General features: G+C 53.2%; 1 protein-coding gene across 2 annotated transcripts; it reads left to right on the top strand.

Annotated features, from left to right (window-relative positions):
- The first annotated feature begins 8,760 nt into the window (after positions 1-8,760).
- DNAJC22 (DnaJ heat shock protein family (Hsp40) member C22) lies at positions 8,761-12,373 on the top strand. 2 transcript variants are annotated; one of them, XM_047740508.1, is made up of 3 exons: positions 8,761-8,892; positions 9,578-10,535; positions 11,901-12,373. In XM_047740508.1, the coding sequence occupies exons 2-3, from the start codon at positions 9,696-9,698 to the stop codon at positions 12,084-12,086; spliced, it is 1,026 nt and encodes a 341-aa protein (XP_047596464.1). In that variant the 5' UTR covers positions 8,761-8,892; positions 9,578-9,695; the 3' UTR covers positions 12,087-12,373. The 2 variants fall into 2 exon arrangements, with proteins under 2 accessions (XP_047596464.1, XP_047596465.1); XM_047740509.1 differs by having other exon boundaries at positions 11,885-12,015.
- Positions 12,374-14,611: the final 2,238 nt, after the last annotated feature.

Here is a 14,611-nt window from a genome sequence, read left to right as displayed (position 1 = left end):
GGGTAGAAAGTTATTCACCTCACCTTGTTTTCTGTACCCCTTTCCTGAACCTCCCAGCCCATAACAGTGCAGGAAGAAAGAGGTTGCTGAGGCTCCGGCCGGTGTGGAGGGAGGCCCCTCATGCTTGAAAGGGTTGAGAGAGAAAGGATTGGCAGTCAGTGGGGGAGGGGCCTCCTCCTCCAACCATAAATACAAATTTTATTCAAGGTCTTTGTCGCCATTTGTCTTCCTGGGGGGCTGAGGGCCATGTCGGCCCCGTGCATGTCTAATTCCAGAACTGCTCCCCCAGGCTGGATGATGGATGGATCAGAGAGGAGAGAGCAGGCCGGTGCTCACGCTGGCCTACCCTGCCCGGTCCTCAAGCCCCATCGTCCTCAGGTCCTGCCATCCTTCTCTTTCCTCCACACCCCTCCCCTGCCCTCCCTCCGCTGACCAGAGGCCTTCACTGCTCACCCTCATTCCCCACCCCACTCTCCTACTCACCGAGGCCCTCTTTTTGAGCCCCTCACCTCAGCCCCTTTCAGGTCCCAGCCCTCTTCTCTCTGGAGCGTCCCTTCTCCCGTCCCCAGCCCAGGCTGTGAGCTGCGGTGACCAGCAGGGCTGCAGGCAGCAGCAGGTCTGTGTGGTGGGGGGAGCAGGCTTGGCTCACAGGGAGCTGAGGGGCCAGCTCCATGAATTTATTCATGTTCTGTTGCTCTTTCCCCACGCTCTGGAATGAAGCTGCCAGCTCACCAGGTCCTTATTGCTTCCCCTGCAGCTGTCACATTCGGCCGATGAGGGACCTGGGTAGGGTCAAGGCCAGCCAGTGCTCCTGGGGCCAGAAGCCAAGTGTCTGGGCTCAAGAGGAAATGCTGAGGCCCAGGCTGGGGTCTGGGACGATTTATCCAGAGCTCCCCAGGCAGCCAAATTGGGAGGACCCAGGGAGGTGGTGTGGATGGGAATGGGAAGTAGGCAGAGAAGGGTGTGCTACAGAATGTAGCCAAGAGCGGTAAAGGTGGGGACGAGTCTGATGGGGGAAAGGGAAGGGAAAGGAGGCCTTTAAAGAGTTCCCTATCCTCCCCTCTTTACAAGCACAGCCCAGGGGTGCCCTGCTGGCTCTGTTGGAGGAGCATGTGACTCTTGATCTTGGGGTTGTGAGTTCAGGCTCCCGTCCCACTTTGGGTGTGGAGCTTACCTAAAAATAAATAAGTAAAATAAAAGTACAGCCCAAGCTGAATCCTACCTTAACCTCCACCCTTGACTCTGCACTAACCCTGACCCTAATCCCAAATTATGCACTTGACTCATCTCCAGTCCTGAAATGAATTCTGACTCCATAACCTGAGCCTAAATGGAGCACATCTCTCATCTGTCTTGTCCTGGAACCCAGGGGATATCCCAAGAATTTCCTCCAGAACTTACAGCCAGGTGTGCATCAGAGTTCTGAGGACCAGACTTTGGATTAGCATGTGATTAGCATATTATTTGCATGGGATATAGGCTTTCTACTCTGAGGAAGTTTTGTGTTAAAATTTTATGAAGTCTAGTGGAAAGGTCCTGGCTCCTTGAAGGTTCTCTCTTTTTGTTCCTTCTCCCACACTCCTTGTTACTGACCCAGACCCCCTCAAGGGAAGAAGAGGAGTGAGGAGATGAACAATAGAGTGCTGATGGGAGGAACGATGCTAGCACTACGGCCTGTCCCTGTCACTAGCTGGGGAACCTCCATAAGCCTCAGTTTCCTCATTTGTAAAAGGAGAGAAACCAATGGGCTGGTGTCACATTAAGATCTAAGAAAGCACTTTTGTTTGCTTGCACTCTCTCTTTCCTCACTTTTTGGGGTAATTCATAGTGTGGTCCCTAACCCCTCACACACATGCTGGCTTCCAGCTCCCACATGTAAGAGGACACAGAACTGGAAACAGCCTGGGTTGCCTCGTACCAAGCCCCTGGTATGACGAGGAAGGAACTTTGCCTGCCTGAGAGGACAGGGGATAACATGGAAATGGAAATTATATAACTGAGTATTTGCTGTATTTGAGGGCTTTTATATACAAGTTCTTACTGCATCCTCACAACACCCCATAAGAGGTGGATATATTGTCTCCATTTTTACAGATGAGGGAATGGCCCAGAAAGTAGAAATGACTTGTTCTGTATCACCCTGTAAGTGGCAGGCCTGGAACTAGAGTTCTGATCTCAGTGCCCCAGGGAAGAGACATGGAGACAGAGACAGTGCAAGGGGGAGAGAAGCAGGGCAGGAGTGAGGAGCGAGATTTGAACAGGTCTCAGAGGAGATCTATGTGTGTGAGGCCGAGAGGGCAGGGCCTAGGCTCAGTGTCCTTCATCCTCCACCCATGCTCTGGGGGACCTGACACCCAACAGATGCTCCAGTTTTGGCTAACGGTGGGTCGAGGAAGTTAGCTACGGAGAGCAGCTGTTCAAAAGAAGAGGAGTGGGCAGAGAATAGGGATGGAGAAGGAAACAAAATGAATCCGAGGAAAATTGTTTTCAAGAGGCTAAAGGGAGGAAAACTGGCCCAGGCAGGGGAGTAGCGCTGAGGGCCCCCTCCTTCTCCCACCATCTGTAGGAAAACAGTCTCGCACTTTGCCCCATTGCGCGGAGGGTCGGCAGACCTTCCCCGCAGAGGGACAGGGCCAATATGCCACCGGGCCTAGGGCTGCCACTCCTCCCGGCACCGCTGCTCCGGGCAGCCTCGGGTTCAAAGGGCTGCGCGAGCGCCCACTGGACTGAGGGTAGGCTCCTGGTTCCCACGTGGAGGGCAGAACCTGTTTCCAAGGTGTTTGTCAGGCAAGATCGCGCTGCTGACTTACTTCCACAGCCCTTGACCCCTGGCCAGGGGCGTCTCCTCGCCCTGGCCTCGCTCTCCGCCTCCTTTTGCTCCCCTCCTCGCCCCCACCATCCGCCCGCTCCAGCCTCCAGTTAATGAAATGTGGCGAGCGGCCGCACAGACAGCTGTCAGACCCCTCATTTCTCCGCGGGGATATTGGATCCGCGCTGGGAGACCGACAGGTGAGCAAAGGAGGGGGTGTGCGGGGGGCTGAGGGAGGGGCGCCAGCTGGCGAGAGCCCAGAGCCCAGGAGGCAGCGCCTGAGCTCCAAGCCTCGAGGGCAAGGCTAAGCGGGGTTGGCCCTGGGATGTTCTTTCTGCTCATGGCTCTTTCCTCTTCTCCAAGCAGGAGATTTAACAAGCCCCATATCCACCGCGCCAGGACCCGGGTCCACCCGGGACTGCTAGTCCTGCACCCTAGGCGGGCCTGGCTACAGCGTGCGCCGCGCGCAGTGGCTCTGAGTCGGCGGCCGCGGCCCCGTGCTTCCTCCCACCTCCTTCCATCCCTTCCTTCTTGCTCCCCCTCCTTTCTGCGCTCCCTCCCCGGCGGCCGCGGCCTTTATTAGGGATTCCGCGGCTGTCGGTCCCGCCATCCATCCTGTCCGCCGGCAATTAGGCGGCCAGACAAAGAGCAGCTTCGGATGGATGAGGGTCCCGGCGGATCGGAAATGTGAAGGGTCAGCGCTGCCGCCCGCGGCGCACCCCGCTCCCCCCTCCGCATAATCACCGGCCGCCCGTCACTCAGCCGGCCGCCCGGGGAGCTCCGGGGCCCGGGCTGGGGAGAGGGCGGGGGTAGGACTACAGCCTAGGCGCCTAGGGCAAGGCGAGGACGGACCTGCAACAGGGGCACCTCCTGGGGGAGAACTGAAGGCTGCGGGAGGCGGGAGGCACCTGCAGGAGAGAGAGGGCAGGATATGGCCCCGGGCGTGACCTGAAGGCGGACTGTGGGACAGCTGCCTTGGGGCTTCCAGTGCCGAAGCAGGGATCTAGCTGTAGAAGGGAAGAGGGTGGTGGGCCAGGCGCCCCCTGCTGGGAGACTGAGGGACGAAGCCCTAAGGGCATCCGGTCCCTACAGGTGGAACTGCGCCCAAGAAGAGCTTTCCTAGGGAAACTGAGGGTCTGTAGTCTGGTGCTCCTCCTATCGGAATAGAGTGATACTGCGTTCCTACTCCCCCATCTCTTAAGTGAGATCCAACCCATCCACGTCAAATCCAGAAAAGCTCCAAGGCTGGGAGAACTCGCACGCCGCCGAAAGGAAGTTCAAGGAGTCCGGGTTTTACTGCGGATTCTTTGGCGCTAGCTCCCAGCAGACAAATCAACATCTCAATCTGACAATTAGTGGTCGAGGTGGGGGGAGAGGGGCTCTCGCCGCCTGGGCCGCTTAGCCCTCCCGGGCGGCAGAGAGGTGGGCGGTGGCTGGCAGTGATGAACGACTCCGGGGGGGCCCGGGGCCCGGAGCGCGCATTCATTACTCGACTGACAGGCGGACGGCGGGCCCGGCGAGCAGCGAGTGGACGTGCCGGGAAAGAGGCCAGTGGCAGGAGGGAGAGTCAGGGAGGCGTTTAATAGCCCCACCGACAGGTCAGCTCCCAATTCCTCGCCTCGATCCCGGTACTTGACTTCCTTGAGCTTGGCCTCTCAGGCGTTGGAGCTGGCTCTGGTTGTAGAATTTGGGGAGCGAGGGCGAGAACCTAAGCCCTCTCCTTGGGTTAGGCGATTTAAGGTCTAACCTCAAGAAAGTGTATGGACGTTTAGGACTGGGCGCTTCAGCCTGGCCTGGGAGGAATTGTGCGTGTCCGTGCGCACAGAGGTGGCGTGGGTGACAGGGACTGATGAGTGTGAATCACACCTGGAAATCAGTGACAGTGTAGGTCAGTTTTAGGAATGTGTTGACCTGATTTTGTCAGTGCTGGTGTGTGTTGTGTGTGTCTGAGGATCAGCTGCAGCCTCTTCTTTCGTGTCTGTGCTGCCCCTAGCCCCCACACACACTACTTGCTGTCAGCTCTCTCTCCAGTTCTGTAGGAAATGGCAGTGTGCACAGTGACAGCTGAGGTATGCTGGTGGGGGTGGGGGGGGATAGATGTTAACTGTGAGGATGCTGGTCTGGACAAGTGCTCCTTTCATCATCTCCACCCCAAATATCACCCTTTTCCTATGCTTCCTGAAAGTAATGGATGCTTTTTCCAAAGCCTGGAGACACAAGCTGCTGAGTCCTGGGGAAGGAAGTGGCTACTAGAGTTTTCCATAGTCCACATCCCTACATATACAGTCTTCATCACATACAGGATGTGATCTCCAACACGTCTTAGTTTCTCAGTCTAGTGGTGGTCAGAGAGAAGGAGGTGGGTCTCAGGCAGCAGTCAGACCATCAGACTCCCAAGAGAACCCACCTCTTTGGGGCCTGGGCTAGGGGCCCCTCAGACCCTTATCTTTTGCTCCTCAGGTCCAGTTACTAGTTGACACCTTGGGAGAATAATGTTAATTCTAGTCTGATTCCTCTCTCTAATAACTCTCTTCCTTCACCTGGCTTTGTCCTCCCCCACTCTCAAACACACCAAAAGGTTAAGCCTGACTTCTTTTCCAGTCCAGAATCTCCTGGGTCTATAGGGCAGAGTTGGGGAAGATTCTGGATCTCTGATCTCCCGTTTTGTTCTATGTGTCTTTCAGCCACCTTCCCTTTGCCTTGCTCTTCCTCATAGCTAGGGAATCTCTTTGAGCCTCTGTATCTTTGTTTCTGTACCTCTTCTTGTGTCCATGTTTAGGGATCGCCTCCAAATTTGTCTCCCTACATTTTGGGGTATGTCTTTGTTCCTCTGTGGCTTCTCCGTTTGGGGATACGCCAATGCAACGGTGAGGTCCATGGGAATGGGAAAGGGATCAGGGTTTCCTTCCTGCCCTTATCTAGAGGCAACTGCAACCCTAGGATGGCCAAGACCGGGTCGCTTCTCATTCTGGGCACAAGCACCTGGTCGATGCCCCGCTGTCCGCCCCCACCCCCGCAGCCTCCCTCCTCCAGCACCCCCCCCCAAGCCCCTCCGCCCGCCTGGAAAAGGCAAATTTGACATTTTTAAATCCGGAGCCTTAGAGGGATCGATGCGGCCCGGGGGCCCCGCCCGGGGTCGATATTCCTGATTGGGAAGCGGCCGCTGCGCGGAGCCCGCGTGTAAATCACCCGGACTGGGGGAGGGGGCACCGGAGCCAAAGCGTCCCAGGCGCGCGGAGTCAGGCGGTCTCCTGTCCAGGGCCGACCCCAGGGCAATGGAATGAGGAGACCGACAGGCCTCAGAGACAGGGAGACAGGCCCGCCCAGGGGTTCTCCCCCCTCCCCGGCCCAGCTCTGCCAAGTCTGCGGGCCGGCTCCCGTCTCGCTTCAGCGGCCGCCACCCTCCGTTGCCCCTGGAGCCGCCGGGGAGGCCGGTGTCGGAGCCAGCCACGCGGCGGCTCCTCTCAGGCCGCTCCCGCGGGGCCTGGGCTTCGGCTGCGGCTGTCACGAAGCCGACAGGCCAGGCGGGCCGGCAGGGGCGGGCGGCCGGGGAGAGGTTCGGGGGGAGGAAGGCTGGCGCGGCTCCGGCTCACAGTGGGCGCGCAACAGATGTTTGCGCAGTTGAGGGACAAGGTGGTGTGGGGGCACCGAGCGGCTGGAGGGCGCGGGCGGGGCAAAGGGTGGCCTAACCCCGTGGCGGGTGGGAGTCCGGTCATCCAGCGGGACTGAGCAGACACCCGAGGGGCGCTCTGGGGACTGCCGAGCTGGGATAGACCCCCTTCTGCTGTGACCCGGGTATCAAGAACAAAAGAGAGTGGGAGAGCGGGGAAGTTTGGGCCCCACCTACAACCGCCTCGCAGTCCCTGCCCTCCAATCCTCCCAGTTCTTTGTTGGGGAAACCGAGGCAGCCAAAGCTGGGAAGGTCCAGGAAGGTTAAAAGCGGGATGGGCAGCGAGGCTGAGGCACCGACCAGAGTTCCCGCGTGGGTCTCTGGATTCACCTGCCCGCCCTGGTCCGCTTGTGGGTTGATACTCCGCGGCGTCCCCCACCGCCGTTCAGGCCCTCCCCTCCCGCTTCAGCTTGTCAGATCCCCCCACTCCCCACCTCTCGCCAGTTTATAGAACAACAATTTGGGGAAAACAATCCGGGCCGAGTGACGGCCCCGTAATTGTGACAAAGTGAGTGCGGGCGGCTGGAGAGAGCGCTAGGGCGGGAGAGCGGCGGGGCGAGGCGGCGGCAGGGGCGCCTCCTGCCCGCCCCGCCGCCCTCTCGTTCTCATTCCGGTCACCTCCCATCCCTCTCCTTGACTCTTCTCCAATTCTTCTTCTCCTGGCCCCTCGCGCCTCCCTTCGCTTGTTCCTCCATTGCTCTTCCCTTTCCTCTCGGTAACGGCCCTTCTCCCGTCCCCACCCCGGCCGCCCCTCCCGCGGTGCGCTTTTTCTTCCCTCACTTCTCCCTCTCTCCTCCGCCCTGCATTCCTTTCTCCATCTTTTCCGCACACTCCTGTAGCCCTTGGGCCCCTGGCTTCCACCGCACAATGCGCTTCTCTCCCCACCCAGCCCTCGCTGCCTAAAATCGAACCCTGAACCCGGTCCCCGACCACCACTCTCTGGGAGGCCAGCGCCGCCCAGCAGTCTTGGATTCCTCCTGCCTCAGAGCTGGCGGCGCGCTGCGGCCCAGGGGCCAGGCGCCCTTCCCCTTCCCCTTCCCTCCCCGTTCCGCTGCTGTCTCCCCCACCCCGCTTCCAGCGCCGGGAGTGAGTTTGTTTGTCCAGCGGCGGCCACCGCCGCCCGAGCTGTTTGCCCAGCTTAGCGCGCCGCCTTGCAGAGCGGGCCCAATTAAGTCTCATTCATTATTCAGCGGCCTTCCGCCCCCGCCCCCCAGCTGGCGGCTCCAGCGTCGCTGCGGGGCCCCTCCCAGCCCTGGCCCCTCAGTGAGCCCTAAGGCGCCTTAAGCGAGCCGCGGTCTCTCCCCCGGCCGGGATAAGGGCTGGGGGGCTGGCGGTGTGGAGGAACAGAAGCACTCTGTCCGCTACACGGAGGAGACCGGCGTGGGGGCCACCAGGCCCTCCCTACCCCCGAGTCAAGGCTGGGGGACCTTGGAGATCCAAGCTTTTCCCTCCCCTTACAGGCCCCAGAAGCGGCGTGACTTGGCCAAGGTCATTGGGCAGAACAGGGATTGGAGCCCAGGGCCGTGAAGCGAAGGCATCTTGCATCCCAGCTCCTTCCCAACATCGAGGTGGGAGGAAGGCAGACTGCTCTGGTGCGGCGGCCTCGCTCTCGCTCTGCTCTCCTGCTGGGACGCCCCTCACCCCATATCCGTTTATGCTACTGTTTCTGCCTCTTGCCCATAGGCCTCAGGATACAGCGGAATTGGGGCTCCCGCAAGATCTGGAGGCCCCTCAGGTCTCAGGCTCAGGTCTAGATGTAATCCCCCTTACTGGCAGGCCTGGAGGTGGGGCAGATGAGGCAAACTCTGAGGGCTGGAGTCAGCCTTAGAGGAATTGGAAGTGGAGCCACGCAAGGCGGTCTTGAAAGACAACTGAGTAGGAAGAGAGCGCACCCTGAGGTGAAAGACAAGTCACCCTCTCATCTGTAGGGGTGGAAAGGGGCGACCAAGGCCCATTTCTGCGTTTATAGGGAACAGCTCTAGGAAGCTTTGCCCCCGCAACTGGACAAGGTGATTGTGGAGACCCGCCCGACCCCGCCCTTCCGTAGGCGGCAGCGCCACCTCGTGGTGGCGGTACCGCCGTGCCGGCGCGCAGGGCCTGGAGTGCCGCGCTGCGCCAGCCCTTTGGAGCCGGGGGAGGCTGCGTGCGCCCTGAAAGGCTTACACCTAGTTCTCCCCAAAGGGCGGGCGAGAGGAGCCCAGAGGCCGAAAGGTGATCCGGAAGAGGCTGGGGCGGGTGGAGAAGGTTGTTTAGGGAGGGGCCTGACCCGGACGGCCCCACTTCCGTGACACAGCAAACGCAGAAAGACAAAGTCCATTTGGATGCGAGTGGGAACGGAGTGAGAGGGGCCATTTTGACTTTCTAGTTAAAGGAAATGACTGGTCTGACGGGGTCTGGGAGCCGAAGTACCCAGGTACGGCCGCCCACCCTGGGACTAGCGGGTAACTGGCTGGTGGTCTTGAGGCCCGCTCTGCGTAGCGGGGAGACACTGGCAGGCACATGTTGGCGTCTGGTTTGGTGTTCATCAGACCTCTTTGTAGAGACTGAAGTCCACCTTTGCGGGGTGCCAGGGTCTAGGTCAAAATATGTTAGTTTTCCAGAGCTGTTAAGTGAAGGGACCTCAGGACCTCTTTCAGGTGTGACTTGTGGGAGGATTGCATGGCTTGGAGTGATGGGAAGGCTGGAGAGGGGCTGAAACCCCCGCCGTGTGTCTGAGGGCAGCCATAGTGTGACGCTGAGGAGCACTGGGAGGGGCAGAGGACTTTCAAAACGTGTAGGAACTTTAGAAGGTCATTCTATTCACTCCATTCCCCATAAGCCATTCCAGCAATCGGTGGTCTGAAACTTAAGCTGCGGCTTTTTTTGTCCATGTGCTGAGTTCCACAACTGAAAGCATCTAAAAACATTTTTACTCCTAAATTTGGAGTTGCTATGCTTGTAAAGAAAACAGAAATGAGGGGCCAGACCAAAGGGTATGGGAGAATCAGCATTTCAGGCACACTCAGGAAGATCTGCACTTGATTCTTATTGGAAGGAGAAATGGTTTACTGGGTTGGGATCTGGATATAGTCTTATCACTGCTTTTTCCCATCTCTTAGGGTCTAAGGATAACTCTGGGACCATGACAGCCATGACTCTCACAGATGACCCCAGATTTCTGCATTCTGGGCAATGTCAGGTGCCACTGAACTTGATCTGACACGCTTTCCCTAGAGGATGGCCAAGGGGCTCTTGGTGACCTATGCCCTCTGGGCTGTAGGGGGCCCTGCTGGGCTCCACCACCTGTACCTGGGGCGGGACAGTCATGCACTGCTCTGGATGCTTACCCTGGGGGGTGGTGGGCTGGGCTGGCTCTGGGAATTCTGGAAGCTCCCAAGCTTTGTAGCTCAGGCCAACAGAACCCAGGGGCAGAGGCAGAGATCGGAAGGGAGGACACCCCCTCTGAGTCTTACTCGCTTTGTCGCCCAGATGATAGTGGGCATCTATTTTGGCCTGGTGGCTCTCATTGGCCTTTCTTTCATGGCCAACTTCTATATTGTGGGCCTTCCACTGGCAGTTGGCTTAGGGGTCTTGCTGGTGGCTGCTGTGGGCAACCAGACCACAGACTTTAAGAATACTCTAGGGGCAGCATTTCTTACTTCCCCTCTCTTCTATGGCCGCCCCATAGCCATTCTGCCCATTAGCTTGTCTGCCAGCATTACAGCCCAGAAGCATCGCCGCTATAAAGCTTCCATTGGGTCAGAGACGCTCAGCATTCGGCTCTATCGTCTGGGCCTGGCTTACCTGGCTTTCACAGGTCCACTAGCCTACAGCACCTTTTGCAACACAGCTGCCACCCTCAGCTACGTAGCAGAAACCCTTGGCTCCTTCTTGAATTGGTTCAGCTTCTTTCCCCTCATTGGCCCCCTCATGGAGTCTGTCCTCCTTCTGCCTTACCGGGGCTGGAGGCTGCTGATGGGGGATCCTCGCTTCAGCAGCAGCAACTTCCAGGAGTGGGAGAAGCTCTATAAGTTTGTTAGCAGTTTTCAGGATGAGAAGCGCCAGCTGGCTTACCAGGTAAGGCCTTGTTCCCTCTCTTTCCTGGCTGGGGCAGCTCTGGGAGTTCAGCTAAGCTTTATTGGAAATGATGCAGCCTTATGTGGAAGTACTGTTTTCATGTCTGCTGGGTCGGGCCCTAGAAGGCTGTCGTGGTTTCTCTGGGCTTCTGTGTGCAATGGGTGAAGGTACAGAGGCTCTAACAGTGAGTGGGAAAAGGATACATATATACTGTTTAACTTTTATTGAGACATATATAAAGTATATAAAGTTTATGTACTTATACATCTATGTAACCACCACTCAAATCTAAGAGGGAACCTCTATTCTGACTTCTGTTACCATAGATTAGTTTTGCCCATTCTTGAATTTCAGATAAATGGAATCATTCAGTATGTACTCTTTTATGTCTGACTTCTTTCTTTTTAAAATTAACTTATTTTTGTTTTATTTATCTTTTATTTTTATTTATATCATATATATAAATATCATATATATATAATATATATCATATATATCATATTTATATCATATATATATATATATATATAAAATTTTATTTTTTTAAAGTAGCCTCCATTCCCAACATGGGCCTTGAACTCACAACCCTGAGATTCAAAGTCACACACTCTACCAACTGAGCCAGCTAGACACACCATGTCTGAATTCTTTCATTCAACATTATGTTTGTGGGATTTATTCATACTATTGCATGCAGATAAATTGTTTCCATTGTTGCATAATATCCCATTGTATGAATATACTACACATTATCTATCCACTCCATTGTCTGTGGACATTTGGATTAGTTCCAGTTTGGGACCATTCTGATCAAATTGCTATGAACATTCTCGTATGTGTCTTTGGTGGATATATATGCTTATTTCTCTTGCAAGGAGGAGACTTTTGTCAGGGATGTGAAGTCCCAGGTTAGAAAATGGGCTGCTGCGATTCAAGGCAAATCTTGGTTCTTGCCATGAGATCCAGGCTAGCCCATGCTGGAATTCTTTTTTTTTTTTTTTTTTTTTAAGATTTTATTTATTTATTTGTCAGAGACAGAGGGAGAGAGAGTGAGCGAGCACAGGCAGACAGAGAGGCAGGCAGAGGCAGAGAGAGAAGCAGGCTCCCTGCCGAGCAAGGAGCCCAATGTGGGACTCAATCCCAGGACGCTGGGATCATGACCCGAGCCGAAGGCAGCTGCTTAACCAACTGAGCCACCCGGGTGTCCCCCATGCTGGAATTCTAATCTGAGGCTCTGGGCCTTTCTCTCAGGCCAGTAGAAGTCAACTCCAGAGATAGCACAGCCTGATTTAGCAAAGAAGCAGGAGAGGCTCAGGTGCTCTGAAACTTATGGAATTCTAATTCGTCAGCTTCTGTTTCCCTAAGGTTTTGAGTCTCTCAGAGGGAGCAACAAATGAAGAAATACATCAAAGATATCGGGAGCTAGTAAAGATCTGGCACCCTGACCACAACAGGCACCGGACCGAGGAGGCTGAGAGGCATTTCCTGGAGATTCAGGCTGCATATGAAGTCTTGAGTCAGCCCAGAAAGCCCAGGGGATCCTGGAGGTGAGAAGAAATTTCCCCTTGGGGATGGACTCTTTCTGGCAGAACGAAGCAGCTTGTCCCAGCCCAGATTTGCCTACTCAGGTCATCCCAATAGCATTAAAGAAACTGTCCGCTTGCAGTGGGGGTGACAACAACTTAAAGGGGTAAGAAAGCTTTTGTGGTAGAAGAATGTATTTATGTTGCAAATTTCTGAATTCTCATTATTGTATTCCTGACAATTTCTTCTTAAAATCAGATAGTGAAATGAAAGGCATATTATAAAAACCAGTAAAATATCTTTTAGAGAATATACTACCATGCTCTGCCCTGGTATGCTGATGAGTGATGGAGGAAGGTTGTTTTATCAATTTCTTCCCTTCCCTCCCCTCCTCTTTGTTTCCTTTTCTTTCTTTTTCTTTCTTTCTTTCTTCCATTCTCTCTCTCTTCTTTCTTTCTCTCTTTCTTTCCCAGAGTTAGGAGATTTGAAGGAAAAATATGAAGGTTCTACCATTTCACAAGCTATCCAGTGCAGAAGGGATTTGATTTATTCTACAGATTACCAATGGGTAAGAGAGGGGTTAAATTTAAAAATTTCAGAAAAATATCTTTTTTTTTTTAAATGTTATTTATTTATTTGACAGACAGAGATCACAAGTAGGCAGAGAGGCAGGCAGAGAGAGAGGAGGAAGCTGGCTCCCTGCAGAGCAGAGAGCCACATGCAGGACTCGATCCCAGGATCTGGGATCATGACCTGAGCCGAAGGCAGAGGCTTTAACCCACTGAGCCACCCAGGTGCCCCCAGAAAAATATCTTAATTCCATTTATAGGAGAGCTTTACTAGGAGCTACACTTTTCCCAAGAAGGAACAAGCTGCCATGGGATGGGGATAGCACTCCCATCACAAACTTCTCTGCTTAATGAAGTATTGTAGAGAGCCCTCAGATTTTACGTGCGTGGTTGGACTGGCTGAGTTCTCAGGTGTCCCCCAGACTCGGGGTATGACTCTGAACTACATACTCCGCTGCCTAGGAGCCTACAGTCTGGTGGGGGATATAGCATATACAATGGACACAGATTTCAAAGTTCGCCTCCTTCAGTGTTTTGAACTAAGTGTCATAAGAAGCATAAATAGAGTGTACTGGAACATTGGAGAAGGGACAGATGACATTGTTTTATAGGGACTCATGGGAAAATTCATGATTTAAAAAAATTTTTTTTAAAGATTTTATTTATTTATCTCACAGAGAGCAATCACAAGTAGGTAGAGAGGCAGGCAGAGAGAGGGGGAAGCAGGCTCCCGTTGAGCAGAGAGCCTGATTCGGGGCTCGATCCCAGGACCCCAAGACCATGATCAGAGCTGAAGGCAGAGGCTTAACCACTGAGCCACCCAGGCACCCCAAAATTCATGATTTTATATCTCATATGCCTTTATGGGGACTTTGGGGAAACCCTAGGGAACCAGGAGCATGTCAACAGGGTCTTATTTCATTCCTATATAACCAGCCAAGTGTGGAAGAAATAGTCTAGGATACACAGGGACACTGGAGAACAGGAATGTGATGTTAAAATTCTAAACCTTTACTCTAGCTTTCTTGCTCTTCTTTTGTGTTTGTGTACATGCCTCAAGCTTTTTATTTTTTTCCTTTTTTTCCTGGAAATTAATGCTGAGTAGGGTATATATATTTTTTAAAAAGTAGAATTATTTTGGCTAGTATTTCTTGCAGACTAAAACAAAATATGGTCTGATCAATGGAGAAGAATGAAATTGGTAGAATTTTTCCTTTGTATTCATATATTAAAAAAATAAAAAAATTTTGTCAATGAATTTATATGCTATGATTTTAAGACCAAATTAACTTTTACGTCTTTTTAAAGTTGCCAAAAATTGATACACTTCTTCTGAAAAACACAATTTGTCAGATTATCACATGGAATTTTAATGAGGCATTTTCATAGGGTATTGATTAGTAACTTACTAACATGATATGTAGTACTATTTCTGCAAAATGTAAATATATTGAAAATAGTGTATAAAGAAGAAACAAAAGAATGATTAAGGGCTTTATTTGATTTGGAAAATAATTTTACTGTTCTCAAATTTTGTTATGAGCTTTGTTACAAAAATATGGCTACATTTTAATTTACTCAAATAGGAACTATCAATGAGCAGTTTCTGTTGTTTCAACATGAGCAATGCTACAATAAATATCTTTAAATGTGTGTATTGGTGCTTTTTGTTTTTTTGATAGTAGAGTCCGATAAGTGATAATGTAGGGTCAATCAGAATGTATATTTTATTTTTTTTTTTTTAAAGATTTTATTTATTTATTTGACAGAAAGATCACAGGTAGACAAAGAGGCAGGCAGAGAAAGAGGGGGAAGCATGCTCCCCGCTTAGCAGAGAGCCCAATGCGGGGCTCAATCCCAGGACCCTGAGACCATGACCCGAGCTGAAGGCAGAGGCTTAACTCGCTGAGCCACCCAGGCGCCCCTATTTTGTTTTATTTTTATTTTTAAACTTTTATTTATTCATTTGAGAGAGAGAGAGAG

This window comes from Lutra lutra, chromosome 8 (assembly GCF_902655055.1).
Source record: "Lutra lutra chromosome 8, mLutLut1.2, whole genome shotgun sequence".
Lineage (NCBI taxonomy): Eukaryota > Metazoa > Chordata > Mammalia > Carnivora > Mustelidae > Lutra > Lutra lutra.
Note: the sequence above shows the minus strand (reverse complement) of the source record. Positions and strands in the feature narration are given on the sequence as shown.

Bases quoted from the DNA above. Each gene is read 5' to 3' on its own strand.
- DNAJC22 (XM_047740508.1), top strand. From the start codon at position 9,696: ATGGCCAAGGGGCTCTTGGTGACCTATGCCCTCTGGGCTGTAGGGGGC. The intron at 10,536-11,900 runs GTAAGGCCTTGT...TGTTTCCCTAAG, and splicing joins AGCGCCAGCTGGCTTACCAG to GTTTTGAGTCTCTCAGAGGG.